Source organism: Sorghum bicolor, chromosome 8, assembly GCF_000003195.3.
Source record: "Sorghum bicolor cultivar BTx623 chromosome 8, Sorghum_bicolor_NCBIv3, whole genome shotgun sequence".
Taxonomy (NCBI): domain Eukaryota; kingdom Viridiplantae; phylum Streptophyta; class Magnoliopsida; order Poales; family Poaceae; genus Sorghum; species Sorghum bicolor.
Genome location: NC_012877.2, coordinates 57,642,135 through 57,655,432, shown reverse-complemented (window position 1 = coordinate 57,655,432; position 13,298 = coordinate 57,642,135). Strand labels below are relative to the sequence as shown.

Sequence of the window (13,298 nt, the reverse complement as noted above, 5' to 3'; positions counted from 1 at the left end):
CACAAATGTTGCTAATAATGTTACTACCACTTTATTGGATAAAGAAATAACCAAAATAAAAATTGTAGATCTTAAGTTCTACGACTTCTATATTCATAACTTTTTAGCTAAAATCATTTAGTGTTCCAAAATGATGTTTGAAATTATTATTTTTTGAAATTGAAAATTCAAATAGATAAAATACAGTCATATAAAAAAATAGATAAAACAATAGTTATAATAACACAGTAAATTGATAGAGCATGATTTTTTAGAAATTTTTAGGAAAAATCATCAAATTTAAAGTTAGTATGAGAGATAAAGACTAGTTACAAGTTTTAACAGAGATTAAAAAAGAAATCAGAGTTCTTCAATAATTTAAAATTTTAGTTTTAACCAGTATATTGAAGTAGTATATGATTTCGAAGAGAAAAGTTATCAACTAGGAAGTTGCATAACTTTTCGAGATCTACAACTTTTGCTTTGGGCATTTTTCCATTCGAGATCATTTGAAAAATTCAAATTTTAAATTTTAGAAATCAAACGTAATTTTTGTTAGGCAGTTGATTTCAAATAAATATATTTGGACATCTAAAAGATCTTAAATTAAAACAGTTTAAACTACAAAGTTGTAGATCTCATCGAGTACTACAACTTTGGCATAAAGTTTATCTTCATCAGACATCATATGAGAAACTTATGATGTTTTCTTATAGTATATCACTATCAGTTCAAGTCACAAATGATAATATCAGTGTTGGTTCTTGGCTAAAACCTGCATTGATTCTTGACTAAAACCGACAGTGATATGAACTGACAGTGAAGACCCAAATATGTGTCGGTTGATCCTATCACTACCGGTTTTAGCCCAAAAACAATAGTGATAGGCTATCATTGTTGGTTTTTTAAAAGTCGAAGTGATTGTCATATCTATAGTAGTGCACCACTCGCGGCCGCAAGCTCCCATCGCCTCACCATGGCACCCACCTCGTGTCACTGCTCCCTCGACCACGCTCTCCCCTAATCACAGGGCAACCAGTGATCACTCCGCCATGACGCCCCCACCATCAATCCCGCCTAACCGACGGTGTCTCCCACCGCCCCAGCGGACGACATCCCTTCTCCTCCCGAAACCCTAACCCCACCCCGGTCAAGTCTTCTCCTTCCTCTCTAGCGGGGTGGCGTATGGGTCGCGCGAGCGCGTGAGCGCATAACGCATGGCGTGTTTGAGTTTGTGAACGCCGTTATCCCTAAAATAAATCCCAAAAAATGCTGCTTGATGTTCCTCTGCATCATTGTCCTGTCCTTACCGAAGCTGTGGCAGTATTTTGTGACGATAATAACAGGTGAGTCAACCTGAAGTCAACCGTCTTGTGCGTGGCCACCCATTGCTTACCCACAAGATAATGGAGATGAGAGGATCACCATGCATGCACAGCCACTATATAAGATCTCCATGGGCACAAGAATAAGCTAGCTCAGATCAAAACAACACAATGGCGGCAACAACATTGGTGTTACTCGTGCTCTTGTGCCTCAGCGCTGCCCTAACCTGCAGCGGCGGCGGCGGCGGTGGCGGCACCAGCAACACAGGGATCCGCATGAAGCTCACCCATGTCGACGCCAAGGGGAACTACACCGCACCGGAGCGCGTGCGCCGTGCCATCGCCCTCAGCCGCCAGATTAACCTGGCCTCCACGCGTGCCGAAGGCGGCGGCGTGAGTGCGCCGGTGCACTGGGCGACCCGGCAGTACATCGCGGAGTACATGGTCGGCGACCCGCCGCAGCGCGCGGAGGCCCTCATCGACACCGGCAGCAGCCTCATCTGGACGCAGTGCACCGCGTGCCTCCGCAAGGTCTGCGTGCGGCAGGACCTGCCCTACTTCAACGCGTCCAGCTCCGGCAGCTTCGCGCCCGTGCCGTGCCAGGACAAGGCGTGCGCGGGCAACTACCTGCACTTCTGCGCCCTGGACGGCACCTGCACGTTCCGGGTCACCTACGGCGCCGGCGGCATCATCGGGTTCCTCGGCACCGACGCCTTCACCTTCCAGTCCGGCGGTGCCACGCTCGCCTTCGGGTGCGTGAGCTTCACGCGGTTCGCGGCGCCGGACGTGCTCCACGGCGCGTCGGGCCTCATAGGGCTCGGCCGCGGGCGCCTGTCGCTGGCATCCCAGACGGGCGCCAAGAGGTTCTCCTACTGCCTCACGCCCTACTTCCACAACAACGGCGCGTCGAGCCACCTGTTCGTCGGCGCCGCGGCGAGCCTGAGCGGCGGCGGCGGGGCCGTGATGTCCATGGCGTTCGTGGAGAGCCCCAAGGACTACCCCTACAGCACGTTCTACTACCTCCCGCTGGTGGGGATCACCGTGGGCGAGACCAAGCTGGCCATCCCGAGCACGGCGTTCGATCTCCAGGAAGTCGAGGAGGGGTTCTGGGAGGGCGGCGTCATCATCGACTCCGGCAGCCCCTTCACGTCGCTGGTCGAGGACGCGTACGAGCCGCTGATGGGGGAGCTTGCCCGGCAGCTGAACGGAAGCCTCGTGCCGCCGCCGGGGGAGGACGACGGTGGCATGGCGCTGTGCGTGGCACGCGGCGACCTGGACAGGGTGGTGCCGACGCTGGTGCTCCACTTCAGCGGCGGCGCGGACATGGCCCTGCCGCCCGAGAACTACTGGGCCCCGCTGGAGAAGTCGACGGCCTGCATGGCGATCGTCAGAGGGTACCTGCAGAGCATCATCGGCAACTTCCAGCAGCAGAACATGCACATCCTCTTTGACGTCGGCGGGGGACGGCTCTCCTTCCAGAACGCCGATTGCAGCACTATCTGATTACCAACTTTTATGGAGATGATGATTGATATGCACATACATAATTATTATTACTTACCTAGTACTAATTATGTCTATACAGTAAAAGCTATTGTATCTAAAACAACAAAACATAAAGTTTGAAACGGAAGGAGTACTTAATATATGTGAATGAACCAAGTTGTTGTCTTTTGGCCAATGTAAAAACAACTTAGCGTGGAAGTGGTGCACTAGGGCCTTGTTTAGTTCCAATTTTTTTCTTTGTAAAATAGATACTGTAGCATTTTCGTTTGTATTTGATAAATATTGTTCAATCATGGATTAACTAGGCTCAAAAAATTCATCTCGCAAGCAATTAGTTATTTTTTAATCTATATTTAATGTTCCATGCATGTGCCGCAAGATTCGGATGTGACGTGGAATCTGAAAAAATTTGCAAAACTTTTTAGGAACTAAACAAGACCTAGAGGGGTGATATGCACTTATAAAACCTTTAGACCCCCTACAGCGCCGCACATTCCTTTTTATGTGTTCGAGAGAAAAAAAAAATGCAGATGCAAATCCAGAATTTAAGATATATATTGAGTTAAGAACAATAATATATTGCTGTAGAGTTATAAACAATAGACAGTCCTGAATAGCTAAATGTTTTCAAACTAAACTAAATGACTTTAGTCGACCATGGTGTTACATGGAGGAAATTATATATTCTTTTGAATCAAAAGGAGTACATATCACTCTCTCATAAATTATTGTTTCTTTCTTAACAAAAATAATTTCAATCATTACTTTTCTGCATTTTGATTCCGATTGTAAGTTCCATGCAAATCTATGCTTGTGTGTTTTCATATTCCTGTGCTCTGAGAATCTTGATCCAATAGCCAGCGATAGATCTAGAAAAATAAAATGCTAGAAAGAATTCTTCTTCATTTTCCATGTGTCATGGTCAAATTCATCTTAACAAGAACTTTTTCTAGCATTTGAGATGTGCTAGAACTGTTGTGCTAGAAAAATTGATCACAAGAGATGATGTGTGTTTGAATAATCTGTTCTAGCACAACTGTTCTATATATTGAAATTGCATTTGAGAGATCTCCTATACCCAATTATAGGGCAAAAGGTATACGAAATCTGGCGAAGTTGCTTTAATGCAATTTCAGCAAACTACAGATTAGTATAGAGGATTTTTTTTAATCTAGTATATAGAGGAAATTTCTCCAAAAGAAACCTCAAAGTTCCAAGTGCTTTTTTACAGAGGTTTTTTTTTTCCAAGTCAATTCTTCGGCCCATGGGCCAAGCTCGCCAGACATAAAAAAAAAAGGACCCTCCTCGAGCCCAACTAGACTCGCAGTCGGCAGTCGCGTCCATGGCGATCTTGGCAGGCCTCGTCGCCGTCCTCTCCGCCCTCCTCGCCGCCGTCCTCCGGCGCCTCCTAATCCCGCGCCGCCGCCCCGCGGACGCCGCCGGGTTCTTCCACCCGTACACCAACGACGGAGGCGGCGGCGAGCGCGTGCTCTGGTGCGCGGTGCGCGCCGTGCAGGAGCTCCGCCCGGACCTCCCCTGCGCCGTCTACACCGGCGATGCCGACGCCGCGCCCGACGCCCTCGCCGCGCGCGCGCTCGACCGGTTCGGTGTCCGTCTCCTCCGCCCGCCGCAGGTACGGCGCCGCCTGATCGGTCGGGGTTTCATCCTTTGTAAATAAAAAGAGAGAGAGAAAAAAAAAATGGATCTCGGTGGTTCGAGCTGCTTGAAGTCCTGCAGAGTTGCTTCGATTCAGTTGAAGTGACTGATGTTAGTGCAGCTGATTAGTCGTGCCCTGTTGATTTCAGTTGAGCATTGCGCCGCTTTGGAAATCCTGTTCATATTAGGACCTGCTTACTTATACTGACTCTCAATTCTGAATAACACTATTTCGACTGCCTTGTCTAAATTTTTCTTGCATTATATTGCTGCATGGAATCTGCTGTCTAGCGATGGTAGAACATGCGATGCGAACTTTTTGCCTAGTTCCCTGTCTTCCTTGGAAGCTGTTGTTAGCTGTGTTAGGAGTTATGTTCATGTAATGCAATTACACTATTCTTGCTTCCTACTTGAACCTTTGGGGCTCTATATCATTTGCTTGGCTGATTTATAACTGGTTGTTGTTATTGCTGGTCTAAATACATTGTATGGTACAAAATTAGACATTGGTAGCTGGCAGTTTCAGAGATGCGCATGGAAAATATGTGATTACCTCCCTAGTCTGAATCCATTGCAGATAAAGTTGGAATCCTAGTGAAAGGAAACAACAATAATGCCAAATATAGTCTGAAAAGGCTAAATTGAGTGAAGTGCCTCTACTGTATATAGGGATTTAAATCTATGTCATTATAGTATAAATGAAATGTGGCTTTAGTAACTCACTGAGCGAGGGAAATGTGTGTTACCTTCCGTACTACAGCATTTCCCTATCGTGTTTACAAAATTAACTAAAGAAATTCTTTTAGCAGCTGTGACATACCAGCACTACTAATGGTTTGTTTGGACTGCATTTTCAGGTTGTTCACTTGAATAAGAGAAAGTGGATCGAAGCAAGCACCTATCCCCACTTCACAATGATTGGGCAAAGTCTTGGCTCCGTTTATCTTGCATGGGAGGCCCTTACTAATTTTACCCCCATGTTTTACTTTGATACAAGTGGCTATGCTTTTACATATCCACTGGCTCGGCTATTTGGTTGCAAAGTCATCTGCTACACCCATTACCCTACAATCAGTTCTGATATGGTTGAACGTGTTAAGCACCGCAGTTCTATGTACAATAACAACTCCCGTATCGCAGGAAGGTATGCACTGCACATAGTGATTAGCTTCAACTCCTTTTTATTGGTGCACCAATATATGTGATACAGAAAAAACATGATGCATTACTGTATCTGAGAAACCAAAGCACGAAACATGATAAAATCACCAATAATGAGCTAGCTAACTATGCATGTTTATCCTGAGTGTTGTCTGAATTTATCCTAAGCTCTTTATTAGCACATATTTCTTCCTTAAGATGTCACATATAGATTAATAGGATCAAGTAATGCTCAACTAGTAATTATTTTGCCCACTCATTGGCTTGACATCTGGTTTGGCAATCCAGATGTGATTTGTTGTTTCCATAGCTATGGATGAGGTCCTAATTATCTTTGTTTCTGTATATGTCATCAATTATGATATCTTTCTGTTCTTATGTAATAATAATGACCATGGAAACTAATTGGGCACTCATTCTACTGTAGCATTTGGCTGTCCCGATGCAAAATCCTCTACTATACCATATTCAGTTGGTTATATGGTCTGGTGGGTTCATGTGCACATCTTGTAATGGTTAATTCGTCATGGACAAGATCCCATATTTTAAACATTTGGAAGATCCCAGAGCATACTAAGAGGGTGTACCCTCCATGTGATACTTCTTCTCTTCAGGCATGTCTATAGACTGCAACCATCTGTGTTGCAAAACTTTTCTTATGAATCATAATCAATCAATTATGTGCTCATTATCTGAACACATTTTGTAAGCAAATTAACTAATTATTCTTCCTGATAACCTATTATGTTATTAAATTAAATAAAGATGATTTTCTTAGTTTTCATCTGAAACATTTGGTTTATAACGCAGGTGCTTCCCCTGGAAAGACCAACAACACCTCCTATTTTTATTTCAGTTGCACAGTTCCGCCCAGAAAAGGTATGTCATGTCAAGATTCAAATATAAAAGCTTAACTTACAGTCACCCACTTCAGAGTAACATTTATCTATCTTGCTCTTCCACCAGGCCCATGGTCTTCAGCTGGAGGCATTTGCACTTGCTCTTCAAAGGCTTGATCCTGATTTTCCTAAGCCAAAGCTTCAATTTGTTGGTAGTTGCCGGAATAAAGAGGATCTGGACAGACTACAAAAACTTAAGGACAGATCCACTGAACTGCAAATAGATGAGCTTGTGGAGTTCCACAGGGATATTTCTTACAGGTACTGTATTCTGCATAGTACTTAAAAAAAATTCTCACCATGCATGTTCTTCTGTTGGTTAACTGGTAGGATCATTTGGTTAACAGCGACCTGGTACGACTTCTTGGGGGTGCCATTTCTGGGCTCCATTCGATGACAGATGAACATTTTGGAATAAGTGTTGTTGAGTATATGGCAGCTGGTGCTATTCCAATTGGTAAGTAATTGCCTGAGTTTCATATTCCTTCAATTGTTTGGATTAAATACTAAGGTAATGTGTAAATTTAAAGCTTTGTGCGAAATGCCACTGAAGGTGAGATTGGACATACATATTTTCGATTTTCTGATGGCACCAATTAAAAAGACTGGTGCATAAGTCATTTCTTTGATACATACTTTAATCTTGGAAACATAACACTTAGTGCTTTCCACATCTTTTGCAGCACATAAATCAGCAGGCCCAATGATGGACATTGTGCTAGATGAGGATGGGCATCAAACGGGATTTCTAGCCTCCGAGAAGGAAGAATACACTGAAGCAATTATCAAGGTCTTGAGGATGCGAGAGTCAGAGAGGCAAGAAATGGCAGCTGTGGCTAGGAAACGTGCACAAAGATTTTCAGATCAGAGATTCCATGAAGATTTCACTGAGGCTGTTCGCCATATTTTGTCAGCAAGGGAAGCCTGAGTCCTGACAAGCTGCCGTTTCCTCCTAACAATCTGAATTGTCTAACAAGTTTCACATGATACACGGAAAGACTGCAAGGTGCATTGAATTGGCATGGTTTTGTTTTGAGCTGCTCCCTTTTCCTAGACTGTCTGTGTATGTGCATCGTGTAACACTACTGTACAGAAATAGACCACAGAAAATTATATGTCAACAGCGCTTGGTGCTATATCACTAAATTTGATCAGCGATGTAGAATTCAGAATGGTGATCATGGTGCACGGTTTTGAATCTTTCTTGCGGTTGTTCTTTCAAATTTCAAGTTCATCTTCGTGAAATCGAATGCTTCTACCTGAACTTTGTGCTGAGCAAAAGCTTCTGTTTGAATTTGTGCCACTGATTGAGTGGACCCAAGTGCACCCGTGCATGGATTTTTATTGACTCGATTTGTCTTCCACTCTTTACTTTCCATGATGGAGATGCAAACATTTGATGAATTAAAATTTACTAATTCGTTTGATAAAACAAATGGGTGAGCACGTTATCACCAGGCCTTTTTGATCTTAGTGATCTGCCACTGCCATGCATGTAACAAAGTACAAACGAATACCACACACAATCTCTAAGCTGTTCGATCAACCATGTCATTCAGCAGATGGGAGCCAAGTCCAGGGAGCTCCACAGCAGCACGTCGCCGTCACCGTCGCTCGCCTCAGACGACGACGAGCTTGTCGCCTCCGGGGCGCCGCCGCCGCCGCCGGGTGAACACTCCTCACGAGACGGCTTCACATCCTCTGCTGTTTCCGTTGATGGTTCTTGCTCGCGCTGAACTGTCTGTCGCTGCTTCTTCCGGCACGCCTCCCTCAGCCCGGAGAGCTGATCACGCACGGCGTGGCCACCACCGGCGGCGGCGCCGAGGCGCATCCTGAGGCACTCCGAGACGCCGCTGAGCGCGTAGAGCGACGCCGAGATCTTCCTCTCGTAGTCCATCCTGCTCATCATCAGCTCGTGAACGGCCGTGGCCGGCTCGCCGCCGCCGGCCTCCACCGCGCCGCCGAGCTCTGCCGCCACCACCTCGAACGGCGAGCAGAGCCCGCCGCCCTCGCACCCCGCGGCCGGCGACGCGGCCTGCTGGTCCATGAACTGGAAGTCCAGCTCCTCCTCCTCCTCCTCTTCTTCTTCTTCCTCCTCGTCATCTATTTCTTGCGAGCTGTTCTCGTCGCTGCCGCAGTCGTAGCTCAAGAAGTCATCGACTTGGAAGGCGCACTCCTCGCCGCCGCCGCTGTACGGTTCGGCGCACAACGGCCCCTGCAGCAGCGCGGTGGCCTCCTGCTGCCTCGCCGGGGCGGCGTTGAGGACCTGCTGCTGGTCGTTGTTGCGGGCCCTGAGCCGCAGGAGCAGGAGGTTGGTGACCTTGGACGGAAGAGCCGGCGCCTGCGTTGGAGACACCGACGCCGCCGCCGGCGTCGGCGTCGGCGTCGGCGGAGGCGGCGCGGGATGCGCGGCGGCGGCTACTGCGACGGAGGAAGCCGGCGAGGGGCGCGGCCAGAAGTTGGTGCGCGTGTTGGCGCCGCGGAGGAGGCACGCGGCCTCGTCGTAGGCGCGAGCGGCCTCCTCCGCCGTGTCGAAGGTGCCGAGCCACACGCGGATCTTCTGGATGGTGTCCTTGATCTCCGCCACCCACCGCCCCGACGGCCGCTGCCGCACGCCCACGAACCGCTTCCTTCCCCGCTGCTGCTGCTGCTGCTGCGCCGCCGCCGCAGCAGCAGCCACCGCGGCGGCCATGCCACCACCGCCCGATGATGCCCATGCACACGCGTCTGTTGAAGCCAGCAGTGGTGGCGGCGAGTGGAGCACGTCGTCGTTGCCGTCGACATCCACGGCGGAGTCGTCGGAGGCCTTGCGTTTCCTCGCCATGGACATGGATGTCGTCCGATCGAGCTCACTCAGCTTGGTGGAGGGAGCGACGGAGATGATGAAGAAGCGCACTACTACAATATATATATAAGGGAGGAGAGGAGGGAGTGGAGTGGAGACAAGTGAAGAGGAGGTAAAGTTTTTTTTTTTTAATTTTGTAGATTGCATTAGCGTTCATGGCAGCTCATTTGCGCATTAATTATTTTTGTTTTGTGTATGTGTGTGTAAGCTATGTTGTTTTGTTGCTCTTTGTCTTTGTTGTTGATGATGGATTAGCATTGGGCAGCTTTGGTGCACAACATTTGGATTATGGAGGGAGAGACAAGGAGATCTAGTGAGAGGGATTGGATATTTTCATTTTTTTAATTTGTTGGTGCTCTTATTAATGATATCACTTTACTATATAGAAGTTATATTGCTAAGCTTAAGGAGGAGGGTTTGGTTGTGTTGGCCTAGTCATTGACGGATGGATATGACATGCACGAGACGGTAATGTTTGTTGTAGTAAAAGAGAATCATACCAATTCTATTATTATTGAGCAACATAACATATGTGATCACATAATTGAGGTCGGAAATTGTGATATTCATGTTGATGATAAAGAATTAAGGAATAAGGATAATCTATGTTCATGACATTTGGATCATTATTTTATAATATTTTACTGCTTTCTCTGTCCACAAAAGACTACATATATTGATATATATATAGGAGTTGTGTCGGTCAAACTAGTTTAAGTTTGAAACTATTAACATTTGTGTCTCCAATAAAATTTAGTATGAAAATATATTTTATAATTAATCTAATCGTATTTATTTTGTATTATGAATGCTAGTAGTTTTTTATATAACTTTAACAAAGTTTAAATAGTTTGACTCCTTGAAAAGTAAGAATTGCATTCTTTTATGGACGGAGGTAGTACTAGATACCATCTAATCAAAAAAATTCAATTAGAATGACCTATACGCTGAAGATTAAAAGTTTGCATGTGTCTTTGACCACTAATTTTTATTTAGAACATATTCTTAAATCCTTCATATTTATACAATTTTGAAAACATTACGAATATTTTGAAAATATTACACATGGATACAAGCTTATGTTTTGTCAAACAGTTTGAACTTAAGTATTTTGACATGGTGGATTTTCTACTATGTTAAGTTAAACCAGCTTAAGATTTAACAAAGTTTGTTGAAAAGAACAAGAATATTTATGACATCAGAGAGGCAAATAATGAAAATACACTCAGTAATGTATCTGGAGCTTATTTGGTATTGTAATATTTATGTTTTTTTAATAAACTTAGTCAAACTTAAACCCGTTTGACTTATTAAGACAACTAAAAATCCACTATGTTATTCGGGACAGAGGGAGTATGTTATATTACCTACACTACTGGAAAAATGGAATATCTGTGTTGGTGACGAGCTTTAAGGCTCACAAAACATATATGTTATGCTAGAAGATGACCGAGGAGAAGTCCACAAGTAACCACCCAGCCTGTTCTTGACAGGAATCATGTTATGGTCTTAATCAGATCTGAGGTGACATTTTTCAACGTACTAATTTGACGTTATTATTATTTTTAATTGCAGTACCAAGACGTCGGACAAAGAACCAGCTGAAAAGGTACTGAAAGGTACCCCTTCAGCTTATATATGCTTTTGCCTTTGACTTAGTCCTTGACATCCATATATCACCTTTTGGTGATTAGCTCATGTCTTACGTGCTAATGACAACTTTTAGGTACATGTAAATATGATCTATATTATAATTCCTGAATTGCGGGCTTGAAATGATCAAACACAACACGAAGTAGCTAGTATATTAGTTTAATTTGTTTGTAATAAAGCGATCTCCGATCGCCCAGATTAACTACTGTGGTGTGAACCCAAATGTGCGATGGTAACTAGTGCTCGAGGACATGAATTGCGACGAAACTAACAACGTCTAGGGTTGAAAACCATGAGCTCTGTTGCTTTCTTAATCCCGGGATTAAACCGGCGCTAATTAACTGTTGTTAGCTGTAACTGGTTTCATTCTCCTCCGTTTGTGTTTGTCATGCTTGATGATGACGGCGTACCCAATGCTCCTTTACACGTCCTGATGCTTTCAACTAAAGATTTTCTACTTATTAGTCTTTCTATTCTGTGGAAAGATATTGCAAATTGCAAACTGAAGTATCTCTTTGTGGCATATACCTCAATGTCTCTGTCACACGTACGCCTTGGGTTTGTGTATCTCAGCCATTTTGTGCATCTTGTTGTTGGCCTCACCCCTTATTTGAGTTAGACTAATTGCATATCAGCTGATAGAGTTTTTATCTATTATTAGCATAGTAATACTGAACTATACATCTATTACACTACTAAAAAAGTGGTACACCAAGAGACCTATGGCCACATACTGCTGCCTCTACAAAAAAAAAAAAGCCAACCACCTCTAGAAAATTATATTATCACAGTAGAAAAACTGATTGCACAAGGATCTACTAATTATTTGGAAAGAGAAGGTCTAGTTACAAAATTTTTTTCAGATTAAATTAAGGTGCCGTTTGAATCCCACGGGATTTTTTAAGAATCCGAATAAAAAGAATCACAACAATTTTATTGGATTTTGGGATTCTAATAATCTAAGTATGTGTTAAAATCCCTTTAGAATCTTAGACCGTTTAGATGGCATACTAGAATTCTGAAGGATCTTCTTTATCCGGATTCTCATAATCCCATGGGATTCAAACGCTCCCTAAATCACAAGCTATATATCCAAACTTTGTCTGAAGATAATCCCATCCTTTTTTCCAAACCACTTTGCCTAGCTTGCAACAAACCACATGGTGGTGTCACAAACCACTTTGCCTAGCTTGCTCAGTTAAAACGAATCTAAACAATGAAAAGCTTCACAATTTAAAAGGTTTACCTCACTTTCTAACTGCCCCACCTTTTTGGGTCATGGTCAAGTCTTCCCCGTGATTATAAGGTGTGAAAAGGTCAAGCTTGTATAACACTGCAGACTGATCTAAGGCCCCTGGATCTTGGCCAAGAATATATACAACGGAGAAAATGACTTGCAGCACCCAACATTCCCTTTAGGTATACGTCACATTGCCTTTTCATGCTTTTGTGACCAGGACCAAGAATGCGTCAGCAAATGCCTGCAACTTTTAACGAGTAAATGACAGCGACTTAGACCAAAGCAAGTAGTGATGAATTAACAGAGTATTAAAATTAAATGACATGATGGTCCATAGTTTACACAATTTGGCAGAAAAAAACATCATCACAGTATCACGATGCATTAGGATTTCTCGGTTCTACACTCTTCCCCTGGGAGAAAAAAAAAGGTTAAGATGTTAGGATCACTTGACAAGGAAGACAAATGGCACGAGTGTTGATATGGGACACATCTTACGTGAACATGGGTTTCCAATCTCCACTTGCAAGTAACATGAAATTAAAGCCAAATGGCGCATGAATGTAGCCAAGGATGAATAACACCACAATACCAACTTACCAAGTAACACGTCTCATTAAGATAGATTAACAGAACAATACCTTTGTATTAGCTCCAATTGGCAACCACTGTGTACATGGATCATGGAGCATACCTTTGAAAATGCTTTTGGCTCTCTAGCAGTCTTTACGTATCTCGTACTTTTCTACAGTTGATAGATCTCTAGTTTCCTTCTTGATGAATAAAACGTAATTTTAATATATTATCACCTGCTGTCACTCTCAGAGGATCGAGCTCTGCAAGCAAATCTTTGATGGATCACATTTAAAACCAGGTAAACAATACCGGTGGAAGACACTTTCAGAGTCAGTGTAACTGGCGCGTCAAATGGTATCAGCAGATATAAAACCAGGTAACAACACAACACAACAGGCTTCCACGTGATGATCGATTCCACACCATTTGAGATTTCGGAAAACAAAACTCTTTGACGT

At 44.1% G+C, this 13,298-nt stretch overlaps 3 protein-coding genes across 3 annotated transcripts; 2 read left to right on the top strand and 1 right to left on the bottom strand.

Moving 5' to 3' along the window:
* On the top strand, positions 1,461-2,985 carry LOC8074284 (aspartic proteinase nepenthesin-1). The gene has a single exon (XM_002443397.2). The coding sequence runs from the start codon at positions 1,476-1,478 to the stop codon at positions 2,805-2,807; it is 1,332 nt and encodes a 443-aa protein (XP_002443442.1). The 5' UTR covers positions 1,461-1,475; the 3' UTR covers positions 2,808-2,985.
* Positions 4,118-7,749, top strand: LOC8069702 (GDP-Man:Man(3)GlcNAc(2)-PP-Dol alpha-1,2-mannosyltransferase). Its single transcript, XM_002443396.2, has 7 exons — positions 4,118-4,443; positions 5,324-5,610; positions 6,055-6,241; positions 6,438-6,506; positions 6,594-6,787; positions 6,874-6,983; positions 7,210-7,749. The coding sequence occupies exons 1-7, from the start codon at positions 4,153-4,155 to the stop codon at positions 7,452-7,454; spliced, it is 1,383 nt and encodes a 460-aa protein (XP_002443441.1). The 5' UTR covers positions 4,118-4,152; the 3' UTR covers positions 7,455-7,749.
* LOC8069701 (dehydration-responsive element-binding protein 2E) lies at positions 7,911-9,455 on the bottom strand. The gene has a single exon (XM_002442364.2). It carries the CDS (start codon positions 9,354-9,356, stop codon positions 8,082-8,084), a length of 1,275 nt encoding a protein of 424 aa, XP_002442409.2. The 5' UTR covers positions 9,357-9,455; the 3' UTR covers positions 7,911-8,081.

What these genes read in the sequence shown, in the direction of transcription:
- LOC8074284 (XM_002443397.2), top strand. Translation starts at nt 1,476, where the DNA reads ATGGCGGCAACAACATTGGTGTTACTCGTGCTCTTGTGCCTCAGCGCT.
- LOC8069702 (XM_002443396.2), top strand. Translation starts at nt 4,153, where the DNA reads ATGGCGATCTTGGCAGGCCTCGTCGCCGTCCTCTCCGCCCTCCTCGCC. An exon ending in AACTCCCGTATCGCAGGAAG is followed by an intron (nt 5,611 to 6,054) that starts GTATGCACTGCA and finishes ATTCTACTGTAG; the next exon opens with CATTTGGCTGTCCCGATGCA. An exon ending in CACAGTTCCGCCCAGAAAAG is followed by an intron (nt 6,507 to 6,593) that starts GTATGTCATGTC and finishes CTCTTCCACCAG; the next exon opens with GCCCATGGTCTTCAGCTGGA.
- LOC8069701 (XM_002442364.2), bottom strand. Translation starts at nt 9,356, where the DNA reads ATGTCCATGGCGAGGAAACGCAAGGCCTCCGACGACTCCGCCGTGGAT.